At 35.9% G+C, this 15,013-nt stretch overlaps 1 protein-coding gene across 1 annotated transcript in view; it reads left to right on the top strand.

Moving 5' to 3' along the window:
• The window catches only part of Bank1 (B-cell scaffold protein with ankyrin repeats 1), a 189,440-nt gene that overhangs the window by 138,539 nt on the left and 35,888 nt on the right, over nt 1–15,013 (top strand). Inside the window, exon 8 of the mRNA XM_013023789.1 lies at nt 13,639–13,717. Within this exon, the coding sequence (XP_012879243.1) occupies nt 13,639–13,717 (79 nt within the window). The remainder of the gene's footprint in view (nt 1–13,638; nt 13,718–15,013) is intronic.

Here is a 15,013-nt window from a genome sequence, read left to right as displayed (position 1 = left end):
TTATTGGAGATAAGAGTCTCATGGACTTTCCTGCCCAGGCTGGCTTTGAACCTCGATCCTCAGATCTCAGCCTCCTGAGTAGCTAGGATTACAGGTGTGAGCCAGCGCACCTGGCTAAGTCTTTTAAGTTAATAAAGTTAATGCAAGATACCTTGAATACATTGCATTAAAATTTCAGAAGAGAAGAAAATCTTATACAAATGCTTCTTTAGAGCTCTTCAGCCTTGTCAAAAGAAGAAAAAGGATTTTGAAGTCTCCTGGTTTGCCTGAAGAATAAGTAGGAGCCAGTGGGACAAAGGGCAGTAAAAGCCATCCACATAAATGGAACAGAATTTATAAAGTCCCCCAAAACAAAAGAAACATTAGTATTTTCGCTTATTCATATATGATAAGGGTCAGAAATACAATAAAAATCAGCCTTGAGAAGCCAAACAATGAAATATCCCAGAAACTGGATGACAATCAAGTGCTATATAAAACATTTATATTTTGAAAGTAAAAAAGATGAAATAAATACATTTGGGAATCACAATGTAAATATAAATTAAACATTTTTAAGTAAATATATATTAAATTAATATAAATTAAATTAAACAATATATAAATGTAAGTAAATAGGGATACAGGTGGACCCATTGCAACAATGAGAAGTACAAATCGTTATGTCGAAAACGAACTTTACAACTTTGGTGTGTGGGGGGCAGAGAAAGCGGGGAAGATTGGGTGGGGGGCGGGGGAGGAGGATGGGAAGGGATGGGAAGGGGAAACAAAGGAGGAGGCTACAATGCTTGATAAGAAATGTACTCATTATTTTGCCCATGTAATTGTAACTCCTCTGTACAGTATTTTCACAATAAAAAAATAAAAATTAAAAAAAGATTAAGTAGTATAAATTAAATAAATTTAAATATAAATTATAAATTAAACAAGTGTAATTATAAATTAAGTTAATATATAAATATAAATTAAATATATATACTTGGGAATCTAGACTTTTCTAGTCAAGCCAAAACACCCTATGTATAAACTTTTGAGTGTTTTCTGTTTTATCCTATTGAAGGTGTTGAGGATGCATTGATAGGTCTTAAGTAAAATGACAGAATGATGATATAAATATTCATTAGTCAGGAAAATAATGTGTGGATTAGGGAAACAGATAGCTGAGGTAACTTATGAGGATGCCTCCAGATTCTCCATATTTTAGCAAGAAAAGAAAGTTGATGAGTTCTAAGCTATTTAGGAAGAAAAAACAACTAGATTTGATGGGTGAGAATTTGAGGGTTTTACCAAAGAAAGACATTGTTACAAACGATCAGCACCGCGTCTGTGTGTGTTTTGGGCCTTGTACAAATGGATTGTTGTGTAGGATCCCATAAACCATAGAGCAAACCCAGCAGAGGTGCTGCCTAAAAGCGACCTGCACTATATTTGCTTTTGAGGGCAAAGGCAGTTAGATGTTTTGCTTAGTGTCAAACTAAACCCTTCAAATTCTCAGCTGTCAAGGTGAACAATTACAGTCTGTGCTGTAACAGAAAAGACAAGGACCAGAACTGTGGGATCTATTGCAAAGCCCACGAAAAACTATTATAAATAAATAAAGGCACGGGGGGACACTGGTGGCTCACGCCTGTAATCCTAGCTACTCAGGAGGCTGAGATCTGAAGATTGCGGTTCAAAGCCAGCCTGGGCAGGAAAGGCCATGAGATTCTTATCTCCAGTAAACCACTAGAAAACCGGAAGTGGCGCTGTGGCTCAAGGGGTAGAGCGCGCGCCTTGAGCTGAAGAGAGCAAGGACGGCGCCCAAGCCCAGAGTTCAAGCCCCATGACTGACAAAGAAAAAAAAGGCATGCAGCAAAAACAAAGGCCATGTGGCTGATTTCTAGAATATTAAGGATCAACACTGAAGTCTCTTTGATTAAGAGCAACATATCCCTTTCCCAGGCATGGGCAAAGTAAAATTTACACAAGCTTAAGATAACGTATGCTGTAAAGTCTTTGAAGATAACCCAAGGTGGTTTTTTGAACCTGGTGTATTTAGAGGTGGGTTTTTTGTTTTTTGTTTGTTTGTCACTTCTCTCAAAGCACCCAGTTAATACAGAGGTGGTGTAAGATAGGAGAAGTGGTTTCTAGAAACCATAGCAAGAAGCAAGAATCAGAGATCAGACAGGATCAGGATGACAGACAGTCAGCCTCAGAGGATCATCGTCGGACTCTAGTGCCACTGGACAACTTCAGGAGTTGTTGTTTTTGTTTTAAAAATAACCGTCCTCAACAGAAGAGTGTAGCCAGAGTAGATCAAAGACAGGACCTGTGAAGGTGAAAGAGAACCGAGTACGAATCAAAATGGGGCAGCATTCAATTGGAAATGAGATTAAGTGACAGTTTACCACAATCTGGACGCAGCCAGAAGCTCTGGCAACAAAATCTAGAAGTTTCTACATGTTGCTTGAATGATCCCCAGGGAACACTCAAATGAAAACAGCAGCCTTTGCTTTATTTCTTTTCTCCAATCATCTCTGCAGAGCGCAGTGACTGCCGAGTGGAGAGACGGCCTGTCTCCCAACTCTTCTCATTTTGTTGACTTCACACCACATAATGGACAGAGTGACAGCACCGAGGCTTTCCAGAGGGCTCTCATTTCATTTTCTGTCACACTTCAGCTCCTGCTGTATTTGCAATCCTGATCTCATGTCTTGTTCACTTACCTATTTTGAGCACTTTGTGTCTTTCACACATTTCACACACTACAGAGAGGTTAAGACACCTGAGTCTGGTAGCAGAAAGCCTCATCTACAAATTACTCTTGAATCATTAATGCAGGACAGTGAGCAGGTTACTTAATCTCTTTGCAATGTATTTGTTGCTCTGGACAAAAAAAAAAAGAAGTAGTCTTAATAGAGCAAAGAAACTGGTTCATTTTGAGTATGAAAAAATGTGTGAAAGGTACATAGCACAGCTAACCACAGAGGACACACTCAAACGATAGCAAATTGTTATTATTGTGAAACCTTATTGTTGCTATCATACCCTATGTGATAGACAATATTAACACAAACACTCACATGCCCACGTATGTACACACCCCATCCACACGGAGAGAGGCTTAATTAAATGGGCTGATTGAAGTTAGACATCATCAACTTCAGTCCACAGTAGTCCTCAACATCAGTGTCTCACTGGACAGACTTGAATGTCAAATGCAAAGAAAGGCCCAGATAATACCCAGGATTGATACCATCTCAGGCTTACTATGGCATGGCCATGCAAAGGTGGGGTCCTAGTAAAATGGGACACACTGAAGCTGTTGGTACCTATGAGGTGGCACAGGAGTCTCATTTTCAAGACCACAAGTCAGCTTCAAATTGCTTCATCTTCCCTCTCATCCTGACAAATGGAAGAAATACACTCTCTAGTGCTTAGCTCAGATCAATCATGGTCACATGTATGTGCGGTGCTCTCCACACACTGTTGTGTAAAAAGCCATCATAAAACTCAGGGGACTGAAGCAACAAAGTGATGGATTTTGTTCACAAACCTGCAATTTGGGCAGACCTCTGTAGGGGAGGCTAATCTTTGCTCCAGGTGATTTTAGTTCAGCCAGCTCAACGGATAGTTCATAGTACTGGTTTCCATAGTTGACAAGTGACACAGAGCAGAGAAAGAATGCCATGGAAGCTTCTAACACTTGGGCATCCAAGTCCATGGAAAAATAGGTTTTCTCTTTCATTGACTAGCCATTACTAAAAGCTTCAGGAAAGGTAATTTTTTTGGATGGCAGCTGTAAAGTATTAAGACAAAAGCAGGGCCAGATGTAAGGATTTTATTTGCCTTCCACTAGATGGAATTCGTGAAGCCTCATAAAGCCACAGTTAATAAGTTGCCTGCTTTGCCTTGAGGTATTTTCAGTAGCTCATAATAGCATTGATTTCAGGAAATATGGGAGCTTTTACTCACAAATACCTTTTGGCATGGTAGGGGTCAAGTAAAAATGATGAGAAAAGACCTTGTTTGGCTTGAGAAAAATTAAAGCCCTGCAAGCACAAAAAGTAATAAAAGGTTAGTATGTGCCTTTTGTCAGAGATGAGATATGTTTAAATGAACCCTTATGACAAGTACCTCCACTGTTTTAGTTGTAAACACCTTCTGCTGAATGCTAAGTAGAAAATCCAAGTTGGTCCCTAATGCTATCATGCGACGCAATGCTACCTAATATCTACTGGGAAGAAATGACCAGTAATTTCTTGAATTTTACAATCTCTGTGAAATACGGTGTGGGGTTTTTTCTAAGTCTCCAGTTTTGGTTATAGATGCCAAAGGAATAATATCAAACATTATAATGTAATACTTAACACCATCCTGGAGAAAATTAAACAACTCTATATGCAAAATGTCATAAAATATTTTTATGAAGGCTCAAAAAAGCTATGACAAGGAGCTTCAAAATGGCAATACATTTATGATTCAATTTTTTCTTGAGATATCAACATTGATCTATGATAGCAGATAACCATATGATAGATAACTTAAAAAATTTAAATGAAAGACAAAGATACTACTGGTTAATCATCATCAGGACATGATTTTCCAGACTACGTTTAAGAAGTAGTGATTCCGTTTGAATTATTAGTTCTAAAACATCTAGGAAGTGACAGAGAAGCAAGAAAGAAAAATAAATATTTTGAAAAATAAATATTTTCCCATTAGTGAAAATGATATGAGGGACAGCCAAGAAGAATGGATAGGACTGGTTAGCTCAATTTTTGGGTTTTCCACAGATAGAAAATACAGATGCTCAGTTGAAAGATTAGTATAATAGTTCAGTATTACAATCACTATTAATTATCACGACAGCAGACATGTATTAAGAATTTTACAATGTGCCAAAGATAGTCTAAATTCATAAACATATATGCATTTTTATATTCCCTAACATATGTATAAAGTCCCTATTAATGTATTTACTCATCAGATATTCTTTTGAAGTGGGTACTATTCACGCTCCCATTTTACAGATGAGCAAACTGGTGAGTAGAAAAGCTAAGTGTTTGGCAATGTCACAGATCCCATAGATTCTGGAGTCAGGATTGAAACTTGAAGATGGGGGCTCCAGAGTTCATGCTCTTAACTACACTGCTGTAGTTCTTTAAGAAAGCACACAACATCTATAAGAAAAATCTGAAGTCATGGCATAGTGAAATCTGCATGTGAGTGTCCTGTGGTCTCATTTCCAAGATACCCAAACAGGCTTCAAATTGTTTCATTTGCCATCACATCCTGACAAATGGTAGAAATATACTCTGCAGAGCTTAACCTGAATCAGCCATGGTTGCGTGTATGTGTTGTCTTTTCCACACACTGCTGTGTAACCAGCGATTGAAAGTGTAAGAACTACTGTGCAACTTTAGAGACTTACGCATGCCCTCACACTGCGTCTGCATGTGAAGTGACACCTCCCCATCCATCACAGTGGCAGAACTTAAGCCATGCTGAGAAATTCCTTGCCTAATCTTTGAAAGAAGCCCAAGAAGGAGGCAGGGTTTACAGATGAAAATCAGTTCTGAGAAAAAATTAGGTGACTTGTTTATATCAATATTCAGAGTCACTTTGAAGTCATCTGACTCCAAATCTTGTAATCACTCCCCTCATTCTCCTGAATGCCCTGGAACATGGCCAGCAGAACCATTAATAAGTACCAGGAGCTGAGTCCCACTCTAACGAATCTAATTTAATTGGGTAGGTCCTGGGAATAGGTAATGTATAAGCTTTGCCCATGGACTTAATAGAATCAGAGCAAAGAAACTCCCACTCCTCTGATACTGTTTCCTATCTTGAAATGATCTTTGGTTTCAGCCTCCTGAGACACAATAGCCCAATTTTCTTACCAGCATGGAAAATTTAAGTGATTGGAAACCTTAAGTGCTTTGTTTCATGGGTTTTAAAACACGAGACATAGATGTTAGATGTAAAATGGATTTCCTTACCTATTCACAAATAACTAGATTGCTGTGGTAGAGTGTCAAAATTTTTAATTCATTTTTCTGATCTTTCTATAATATGTAATTTTTCTATAATAGGAGGTCTATTTAATTTCTCGCACCTGCTGTAATTCTTTTTAGCTAGTGCATCTATGATTGACAACATTGTCATACAGCAGTCACCTGATTCATTACATTTGGTTCTCATTATTGGATAGCAATAAATATTTATTGTGTGTGTTCCTTTTTTATTATTTTATTTTTGAAGTAGCAGCCATTTGTAGTGTGAGGTGTTTCATGGTAATATTTCCATGAATGCACGCAGTGTAATTTGAACAATTTCGCCTCCACCACAATATTTCCATTCTTCCCATCCCTCTTCTCCACTTTCCAAAGAGTGTTTGGGAGAATTTTCATTATGCTATCTTCATATATTCAAATATTACAAGTGTCCTTATCACCTCTGAGTATCATCACCTTTCCATCTCCCCCTTTCCACTAAGCACCTCCTAAATAGTATTTTTTTAATGTGAAAGTATTTTGGAATGCCTAACAACTGGATCACAAAGTGCTATGTGTTTGATAAAGGAGAAATGTATATCTGGATTTCCTTTATTTGATTAATAGGGACAATTAGAAGAAACAAGCTCAGATCGGAAAATGGTTCTACTAGGTGATCCATAAGCAGACTTGGGGTTGTAAGAGCTAAGAATTGTTATAGAAACTCTCAAATGGTGGTGGGAAGGTTGTGTGTTCTAAGACAAATCTGTGTTAAAAGCCTGGAGTAGCCTTCAAATGGCCAAAGATTTAGAAAATAAGAAGTAAAATATCTGTGGTAATGAGGGCAAAGGAAACAAAGGAATTAGGAACCACAATTTAAAATTAATTTTGAGCTACTTGTTGAAACAGACCAATGTACTTAGAATATGCAGTTTTTACTTTTTATTCCAACTACAATAAATAAGGCAAGCCTATGTAATGAGAATGTTTCTTCTGAGTAATTTCTAGAAAATTCAGTTGTTATTAAATAAATAGGAAAATATAGGTTTTCTAACATTATCAATAGTATTCAGAATTATCTTTTAATGTCTCTAAGGTGATAGCAATTATCCTTCACTTTGAACTACATCCCTGAATTGTAGATTTTCTTGAATTAACTCCATGTTTTTTCACTTATTCACATTCTTCAGTCTATCATTATTAGTCAGAGAAATGAATTTTCAAATTAATTTTACCAGCTACATCAGTTTTTAAATTTTTGTTTGTAGAGTAGGAGTGTGAGCCAGTCAAACATAATTTCTTCACTGGAGAGTTTCACTTTCCATTGTCCATTAGCTTTTATTGTATCACAATTAGAATCATCTGTCTACCACAGAGAGGCTTGACAGGGGAAGAAAGCATCAGGTGCTATTAAAAAGAGCACTGGATCTGCTTGATCCACTGCATGTGAAGTCCAAAGCACTGGACTTTGGACTTCACTGGGCTTTGGACTGAATATGATTGTCTGCTTTATGTTTTGTGATCTGGCACAAATGGACAACAGTGGATATTACTTTCTCTTACTATCTTTCTGCGTAGTATACTCCAGCTTGTCTTTCAGGAAGGATACATGAAATCACTTTGAAAACCATTCATTTCATTGCTTTTTAAACACAGAACTGGAATTAAGATCTTCTCAAATTATGGAATTTGGATCTCTCTTTGCCAGTAAGACAGAGGGGTTAGAGTTGTAAGCTACATACGATATTTGTCTACAAGAGGTGTTCTGTATTATACTCTGATTACAGCATAACTACTTCATTGGAATGACCACAAGTAAATGATTAAAAGGAAAAAAGACTATCTGCTTCTATTTTTCTATAAGAAAATTAGGAACCACACCAAAAATTTAATTTTGATGCTCTTGTTGCAACCTTTAGACAAATATTCTTAGAATGGACAGAATTTTATTTTTTTAATTTTTATTCTATCCACAAAATAATAAGGAAGATGTAAGCAGAGTAAAACATAATTGAATGATTTGTTTAAGGTAGAAAAGCCAGGCATGTTTTAGTTCTGTGTTACCAAAGAGACACAGCCCATTAAGTTATCAAACAATACTACTGTTCACATTCATAATATTTTAGCTTCTTTTTAAAGACTGCATCTAAAGTAACCATGACATATCTCCATTTACCCAATTTTACCGCAGAACACAATAAACATTTGTGAGAGACTTTCACTATCTTTGTATCCAAACCAACTGTAAAATCATAGTTATCTTGTACGTTTCCAAATATCTATCATCCATCTATTTATCCATTTTTCTTTTTCTTTCTATCCATCTTTTCTTCTTTCCTTCCTTCCTTTGTCCCTTCCTTCCTTCCTTTCATTGGCAAGCAGAGACAGTGTTGGGAAAAGAGCAGGAAGGCCTGTAGCCACTTTCGCTCTCATTGCTTCTGTCCATTTCTTCTTTGAGAGTTGAGAGGGGACTTTCTATTTCCTCTGAAACTGTAGAGCCAATATAGTGTTTACTTCATGTGCACTATAGACAGCCTGACTCTGCTGCCTCCTGACCTGAACAAAAGGAAATGCCAGGTAGACATGTGGATTATACAACTGGGGTTTTCCTGTGTCACATACACAAATACCTGTTGCCCCTGCCCTCGTGGCAAGCTAGGTAACTTATTGTCTCCCAATTCCACCTACATCACTACATCTCTACATCACTGTAATTATTTTTATTATGACATTTATGTTGTTTCATTATGTTATTTATTACCTAGGGTGCTTCAGTTTCTGCTTTTGAATGGTTTCTCATCTTCCTGTGGTCTCTCAAGTGCCACAACTCTGAAGCTTGTGAGTTTCTTGAAAACATTTGTGAACAATATCTCCTATATTTACAACCTATTTTGTAGTATTCTTAGGTGACTTGGCATGCTCTTACTTTACATACTTCTTTACTTGTTTTCCTTATTGTTTGGAGTCTCCAATATAAAAACTAGCTGTGGAATGAGAGGCATGGCTCAAGAAAGAAAGCACTTGCCTTTGCCTAGCGAGCATGAAAATCTGAGTTCAAATCCCAGTACCACCACAAAGAAAAAGAAGAGACAAATGATCCTATAATGCCAGTTTCTCTACTATTTTAATGACGATAATAATACAAAACCTAAAGTTGTTTTGAGAACTACATGTTTATATAAGAAATGTTTATATAGAACAGTGTGTATTATATAGCAAGTTGTATTTGATAAAATTGTTACATCTATCATAAGCATGATAAAAATGTATCTGAGTTTTCTCAGAAAACATTTAATTTATTGGGTCTTCTTTTGTTTTGTGTTTTTTGAGAGGAGGGATTTTGGTGGTGGTGGTGGTGATAACTGGCGTTTGAATTCTGGGAGTTGCACCTCATAGGCAATGATTGTATCAACTGAGCCATACTCCCAGAACTTTTTTCTTGTTTTGCTTTCATTTGTTTGCAAGATTTCTCTGGACTGGCTTCTTACCACAATCTTCCTGCCTCCAACTCCTAAGTTGTTGGGATTATAAACATGCACCACCAAGCCTATGTTGCTGAAATAAAATCTCATTAGCTTGTTGCTTAGGACGGCCTCATACCACCATCTTCCCAAATATCTGGGATTACATGTATGTGTCACCATGCCTGGCTCAACTTATTCCTTCTTGTTCTTTCTTGTTCCATTGCCTAATCTGGTTTCTGATATTTAGTAGATTCTAAATAAGCAATCTAAAATAAGAAAATACAAGTAACCTTTTTGACATTAATATAATTCCTTAGAAAGTGAACTTTGCCTAAGTTGAGTTGATACGGCTTTATTTTGTTAAATTTAATACACTAGCAAGGCATAAATTTTAATAAAACTTCAAAATATCACCAACACAGGATGTACTATTTAATTGTTATTCATTACTTAGCATGGATGTTAATAAATGAAAATCACAGATGAGGTAAGTTGATATTTATCTTGCTGTTTTAATTATATGATCCATAAAAAGTAATAAAATGTTTGAGTAACTGGACTAAATGAGAATGGCAACATTAGAAAACCAGATGACACATTTTTTCCCCCAGTGTTAACTTTGGAGGTGGTAAGTTTTGCTGCTTTCTACAGAGCTTCACTCAGTTTCAGACAAAACGAGTAATATTAAATCTTCTATCTATTTTCATATGAATTTTGTTTTTACTTAAAGTTTTAAATGTAATACATCTTCTGTTGGGAAGCCATCCTTTGCATCAACTTCATGCCTTTATCTTTTGGAAATAATGACTATTTAAACCAGAGCAATGCTTCTCAAAAGCATACGATACTCAAGCTGAAGGGTGAAAACACCAGACAAACTTATTTAAGCTTCCGACAAGTATCCGCATTCATGGTGTTGCCTCCAGGTTAAAATAGATATTATAGGGTCTGGGAAGGTGGCTCAGTGGTAGAGTGCTTGCCTTGCATGCATGAGGCCCTGGGTTCGATTCCTCAGCACCACACAGGCAGAAAAAACTGGAAGTGGCACTGTGGCTCAAGTGGTAGAGCGCTAGCCTTGAGCTGAAGAGCTGAAGGACAGCGCCCAGGCCCAGAGTTCAGGCCCCTTGACCAGCAATAAATACATAAATAAACAATAAAATAGATATTAGATAATAGATATTTCTACTGGATCAGTCCGGGTTTCATTTAGGCTACAACCATGGAGATTAGGAATTATTTTCACCAGTGCCTAAAATCCAATTGGCAGATCATCTGAAATTTTAAAAGAGTTATCTGCTACTAGAGGCCGAGTGACATACTATGAGGTTCACTGTACAATATTTATAAACTATAAATAGCAGTACCCAGGGCAGCTCACCTATGGACCCCACAAAATGAAGTTTATTTCATCATTACAAGTTTAAAACTTTCAGATTTCACAATATGATGGTTTTTTCCCTCTAAAGTGGACTTATTGTTCTTATTGATTCTCTTCTATTTTTATTTTATATTCAAGTGTGGGAAACACATTTCTTTAATAACAATGTTGTTTCTTCTGCTAGAAAAGTTTTCCCTTTTATTTGTTACCTTAAATGCACTGCAATTTTGCTTTGTACAAGTGTGTCCTATTGTCCGCTTGTCAAATAATTCTACCATAACGTTTAATTCATTTTGGTGCCTTATATGCATGGCTTGATCTGCAATTATGTTCATTAAATAGGTATGTATTCCAATGTCCTCAGTAGAGGTAAATGGAGTAACATCAGTTATCTGATAACCGATCTGAATGGAGTCTGACTAGTGAGATTGGTGAAAATAGTGACTTTTAATAAGAAAATCATTCATTAAAATTGTGTATTGCTCCGGGGTTTTTTCTTTCTTTTTTAATGAGACACTTTATTTAAATATAATTTTTTTTGTTGTCCAGGTGATGTACAGAGGGGTTACAGTTAAATTAGTAAAGTAGTTACAGTTAAATTAGTAAAGTAGTAAGAACATTTCTTGTCAAACTTGTTACCCCCTCCCTCAATTTTTCTCCTCCTTTCCCTCCCCCAATTCCCTTCCCAAGTTGTACAGATCATTTCTAACATATTGTTCTTCTATGATAGCAATATCCAGAATGGAAGTAAATTCCAGAACTTAGATGTAAAATTGTAATAGGAAATGAAATACTTAAGGTATTGCAGTGTGATGTATTAGTGATATCCTCGACATGTCATATGAAAGTGCTTTTGTAGTTGTGTGGCAATAACTAACCTCTATATTCCTAGCTGCCCAAGAGGCTGAGATCTCAGGATCATGATTCAAAGCCAGTCAAGGCAGTAAAATCTTTCAGACTCTTAGCTCCAATTAATGAGCAAAGAGCTGGAAATGGTGTTGTGGCATAAGTAGTAGAGTACTAGCCTTGAGGAAACAAAACCTAAAGATTAGCTGAGTTCAAGGCCTGATACTGGTATAAAAAAATGAAAGTGTATTTGTATACTTTTACCTATTGCAACTTTTCCCCACAGGAATAACTTTTAAATTCAACCTGCTTTCAAATTGAAGTTTTGAGGTTAAAAATATTACTCTCCTACTCTGTCTGCATTGAAGGCACAGCCTACCTTTTCTACTGATCAATCTTTCATGTTTTCAGTATGTTAATCAATAAGAACCAACTCTACTAATTCTACATTGGATGTCTGGGATTATCTCAACCACATAAACTCCCTACTGGGAATAGATGGGCATAGACATCTGGGGATGTTTCTGTTAAATTTGTCAAATAACACATATTTGCTGATACTGATATCAACTGAAAAGGTTTGTCTTTGGTTTCATTTGTCAAATAACATTTATTATCTAACAACAGGAGGGTATAATTTTTGTAGGAAATTGCTAGGTCTGTAAGTGGTATTTTATGATTGCTTCTGACATAGATTTCAAGAACCACTTGCCCCTCTGATTTTAGATCAATCAAACAGCCCAACCCAGTGAGGATGACAAAGCTATCCTTCGGTTGTTCGGCCTGTTTGTTCCCATGTGTTTCTCTTTGACCCTCACTGAAATAATGAAAGCCTCAGAAGAAAAAGTAAGGAAGCAATGGGCTCTTGACATATTCAACAGAAATGCATATACCTGACTCTCTTCACTAACTTTGGTCTGTGGGATTGGAAACATGAGTTACTCAATTTAGTTTTCTCTATTTAGGTTTCCTCCAACTGGACACATATTTAGGAATTTGATTTGATTGAATATTTAATACAGAATAATGATTAAGGTATTTGATGCAGTGGTATTTTGTATTGACGGTACAAACACTTATTAACTTTAATTTTGAATCACAAACGGATGTCTTATTGTTCATGTCAGAAGAATAAGAAATGAAAACATATGCATATCCATATCCATAATGCATGCCAATACATGTTGAACTTGTTACCCCCTCCCTCATTTTTCTTCTCCTTTCCCTTCCCCCATTTCCTTTCCAGGTTGTAGAGATCTATGATAGCAATATCCAGAATGGAAGTAAATTCCGGAACTTAAATGTAAAATTATAATAAAAAATAAAATACTCAAGGTATTGCAGTGTGATGTGTTAGTGCTATCCTAGGCATATCATATAAAAGTGATTTTGTAGCTGTGTGGCAATGACTCACATCTGTATTCCTGGCTACTCAAGAGGCTGAGATCTGAGGATCATATATATATGTATAAATACATTCATAAAATAGAACTGATTTCAAAAAACACAAAAATTAGTTAAGGTTGGTTTCTTTCTCTCAAAAACAGAAAACAACCTTATAATTTCATTGTCTTTCACTGTATTAAAATTCTTGATATAATTAAGAATACTTTTTGAATTAGTAAAAGCTACAGAATTGTTAAAAGGAACTAAAGATCATAATTTCTGCAAGGAACAGTAGTATTCCATTTTATTTCAAAGTTGTTTACTTCACCTCAATTTCATGACGATTTTCTTTCATTTTTAAATAGACTTATTGTTTATTACAGTTGTTCCATTTCTCACTTGTAGTCATTTCACTGTGTACCATTAATGACTTGTAGACAACATAAAAATTACTAATCAACATCTGTCATAAAATAGAGGTAAAACATTTGATAAAACTTTAAAACTATGTTTTTAATCTCTCCAGGTATCAAATTAAGATTTAAAAACTTTAATACACACTAATGAAAGTTATATTCATTTTTCACAGATCCAAGAGGCTTATAGTAATAATGAGCAAGAAAATGACTATAAGGAAGATTTTATCTCATCCACTACATATTCACCCTGTAAGTGTCCCTATATGTTACATTTATATGTAGCTTTACTATTATGGAATATAGCTCAAAATATATGTGTAATTGGAAATCTATGAATATACAACTACAGAAGTATGACTAAAGAATGTAAAAAAATAATTAACTGAATGACTTAATTTCTACCATGGTAGAAATACTTTTACAATTGATAATTGAAATACTTTTGATACGTTCAGGATTTAATAACCAAACACATGTTTTCCTACCCTAAAATTGTATGGTGGCAAAACTGTGTTTTATGAAAATACAATCACATTTATTCTAATCCTTACTTTTCAAAGCAATGAAGCAAGAAGAGCAGAGTAAACGCTTTAAAGACCTCCCTGTTCTATGTATTATATATTCTAATGTCTGACAACATATTCAGCAATCATTAGGCTTCATTAGCATACAATGGTCTATTCAACATCTTCAAACAGCATTTCTGATAGATATCGCATACCCTATATTTCTGTTTTTTTAACTGTTATTGTAAAGATGACATCTAGAGGAGTTCAGATACATAAGTCAGATAATGAGTACATTTCTAAACTTACAAGACAAAAGGTAGAGAAATCAAAAACAACAAAAGGGAAGAAAAACAGAAAACCCCAAATAATAAAAAAAAAACCTCTTGTTTCCATTTCTTGGAATTCATTTCAATAAACATCATTCTATATGTTCATATACACATAGCTCTACCACTACCAACTTCTCCACCTTCTGATTTTTAGTCTCAGCAGGTGAAAATTCCTGTATTTCTTTGTCGAGGCAATTAGAAAATTAATCTAGCCTCCTTTATCCTTTTTACTTTCTCCTCCATGCCATATTCAATCTGTTATATAACACTGTCCATGCTGCCTTCTGCATATGCTAGCCTTCCTCCATTTCGCACCAATTTTGTTGCTATTTAGCTCTCAGTGGTTTATTCCATGGTACAGTTGTTCTCAGTGGAAGCCTGTTCATTGCCAACTTGTTAATGAACAATTATTTTCTGTCATCATGACTTGGGAAGAGAGGGTCACTACTGGTATTTATTTAATAGAGATGCTAAGAATGCTACTAAACATTCTACAATATACCAGACAGTTCCTCAGTCCAAAATGCCAGTAGGAAACAGCTATTAAGAAAATCTGTGATAGGGGCTGGGAAGGTGGCTCAGTGGTACAGCGCTTGCCTTGCATGCATGAGGCCCTGGGTTCGATTCCCCAGCACCACATAAGCAAAAAGAAAAAAAAAGCCGGAAGTGGCGCTGTGGCTCAAGTGGTAGAGCGCTAGCCTTGAGCT

The sequence above is a fragment of the Dipodomys ordii genome, unplaced genomic scaffold (genome assembly GCF_000151885.1).
Source record: "Dipodomys ordii isolate 6190 unplaced genomic scaffold, Dord_2.0 Scaffold70, whole genome shotgun sequence".
Lineage (NCBI taxonomy): Eukaryota > Metazoa > Chordata > Mammalia > Rodentia > Heteromyidae > Dipodomys > Dipodomys ordii.
This window is presented reverse-complemented; position numbering and strand designations above follow the sequence as displayed.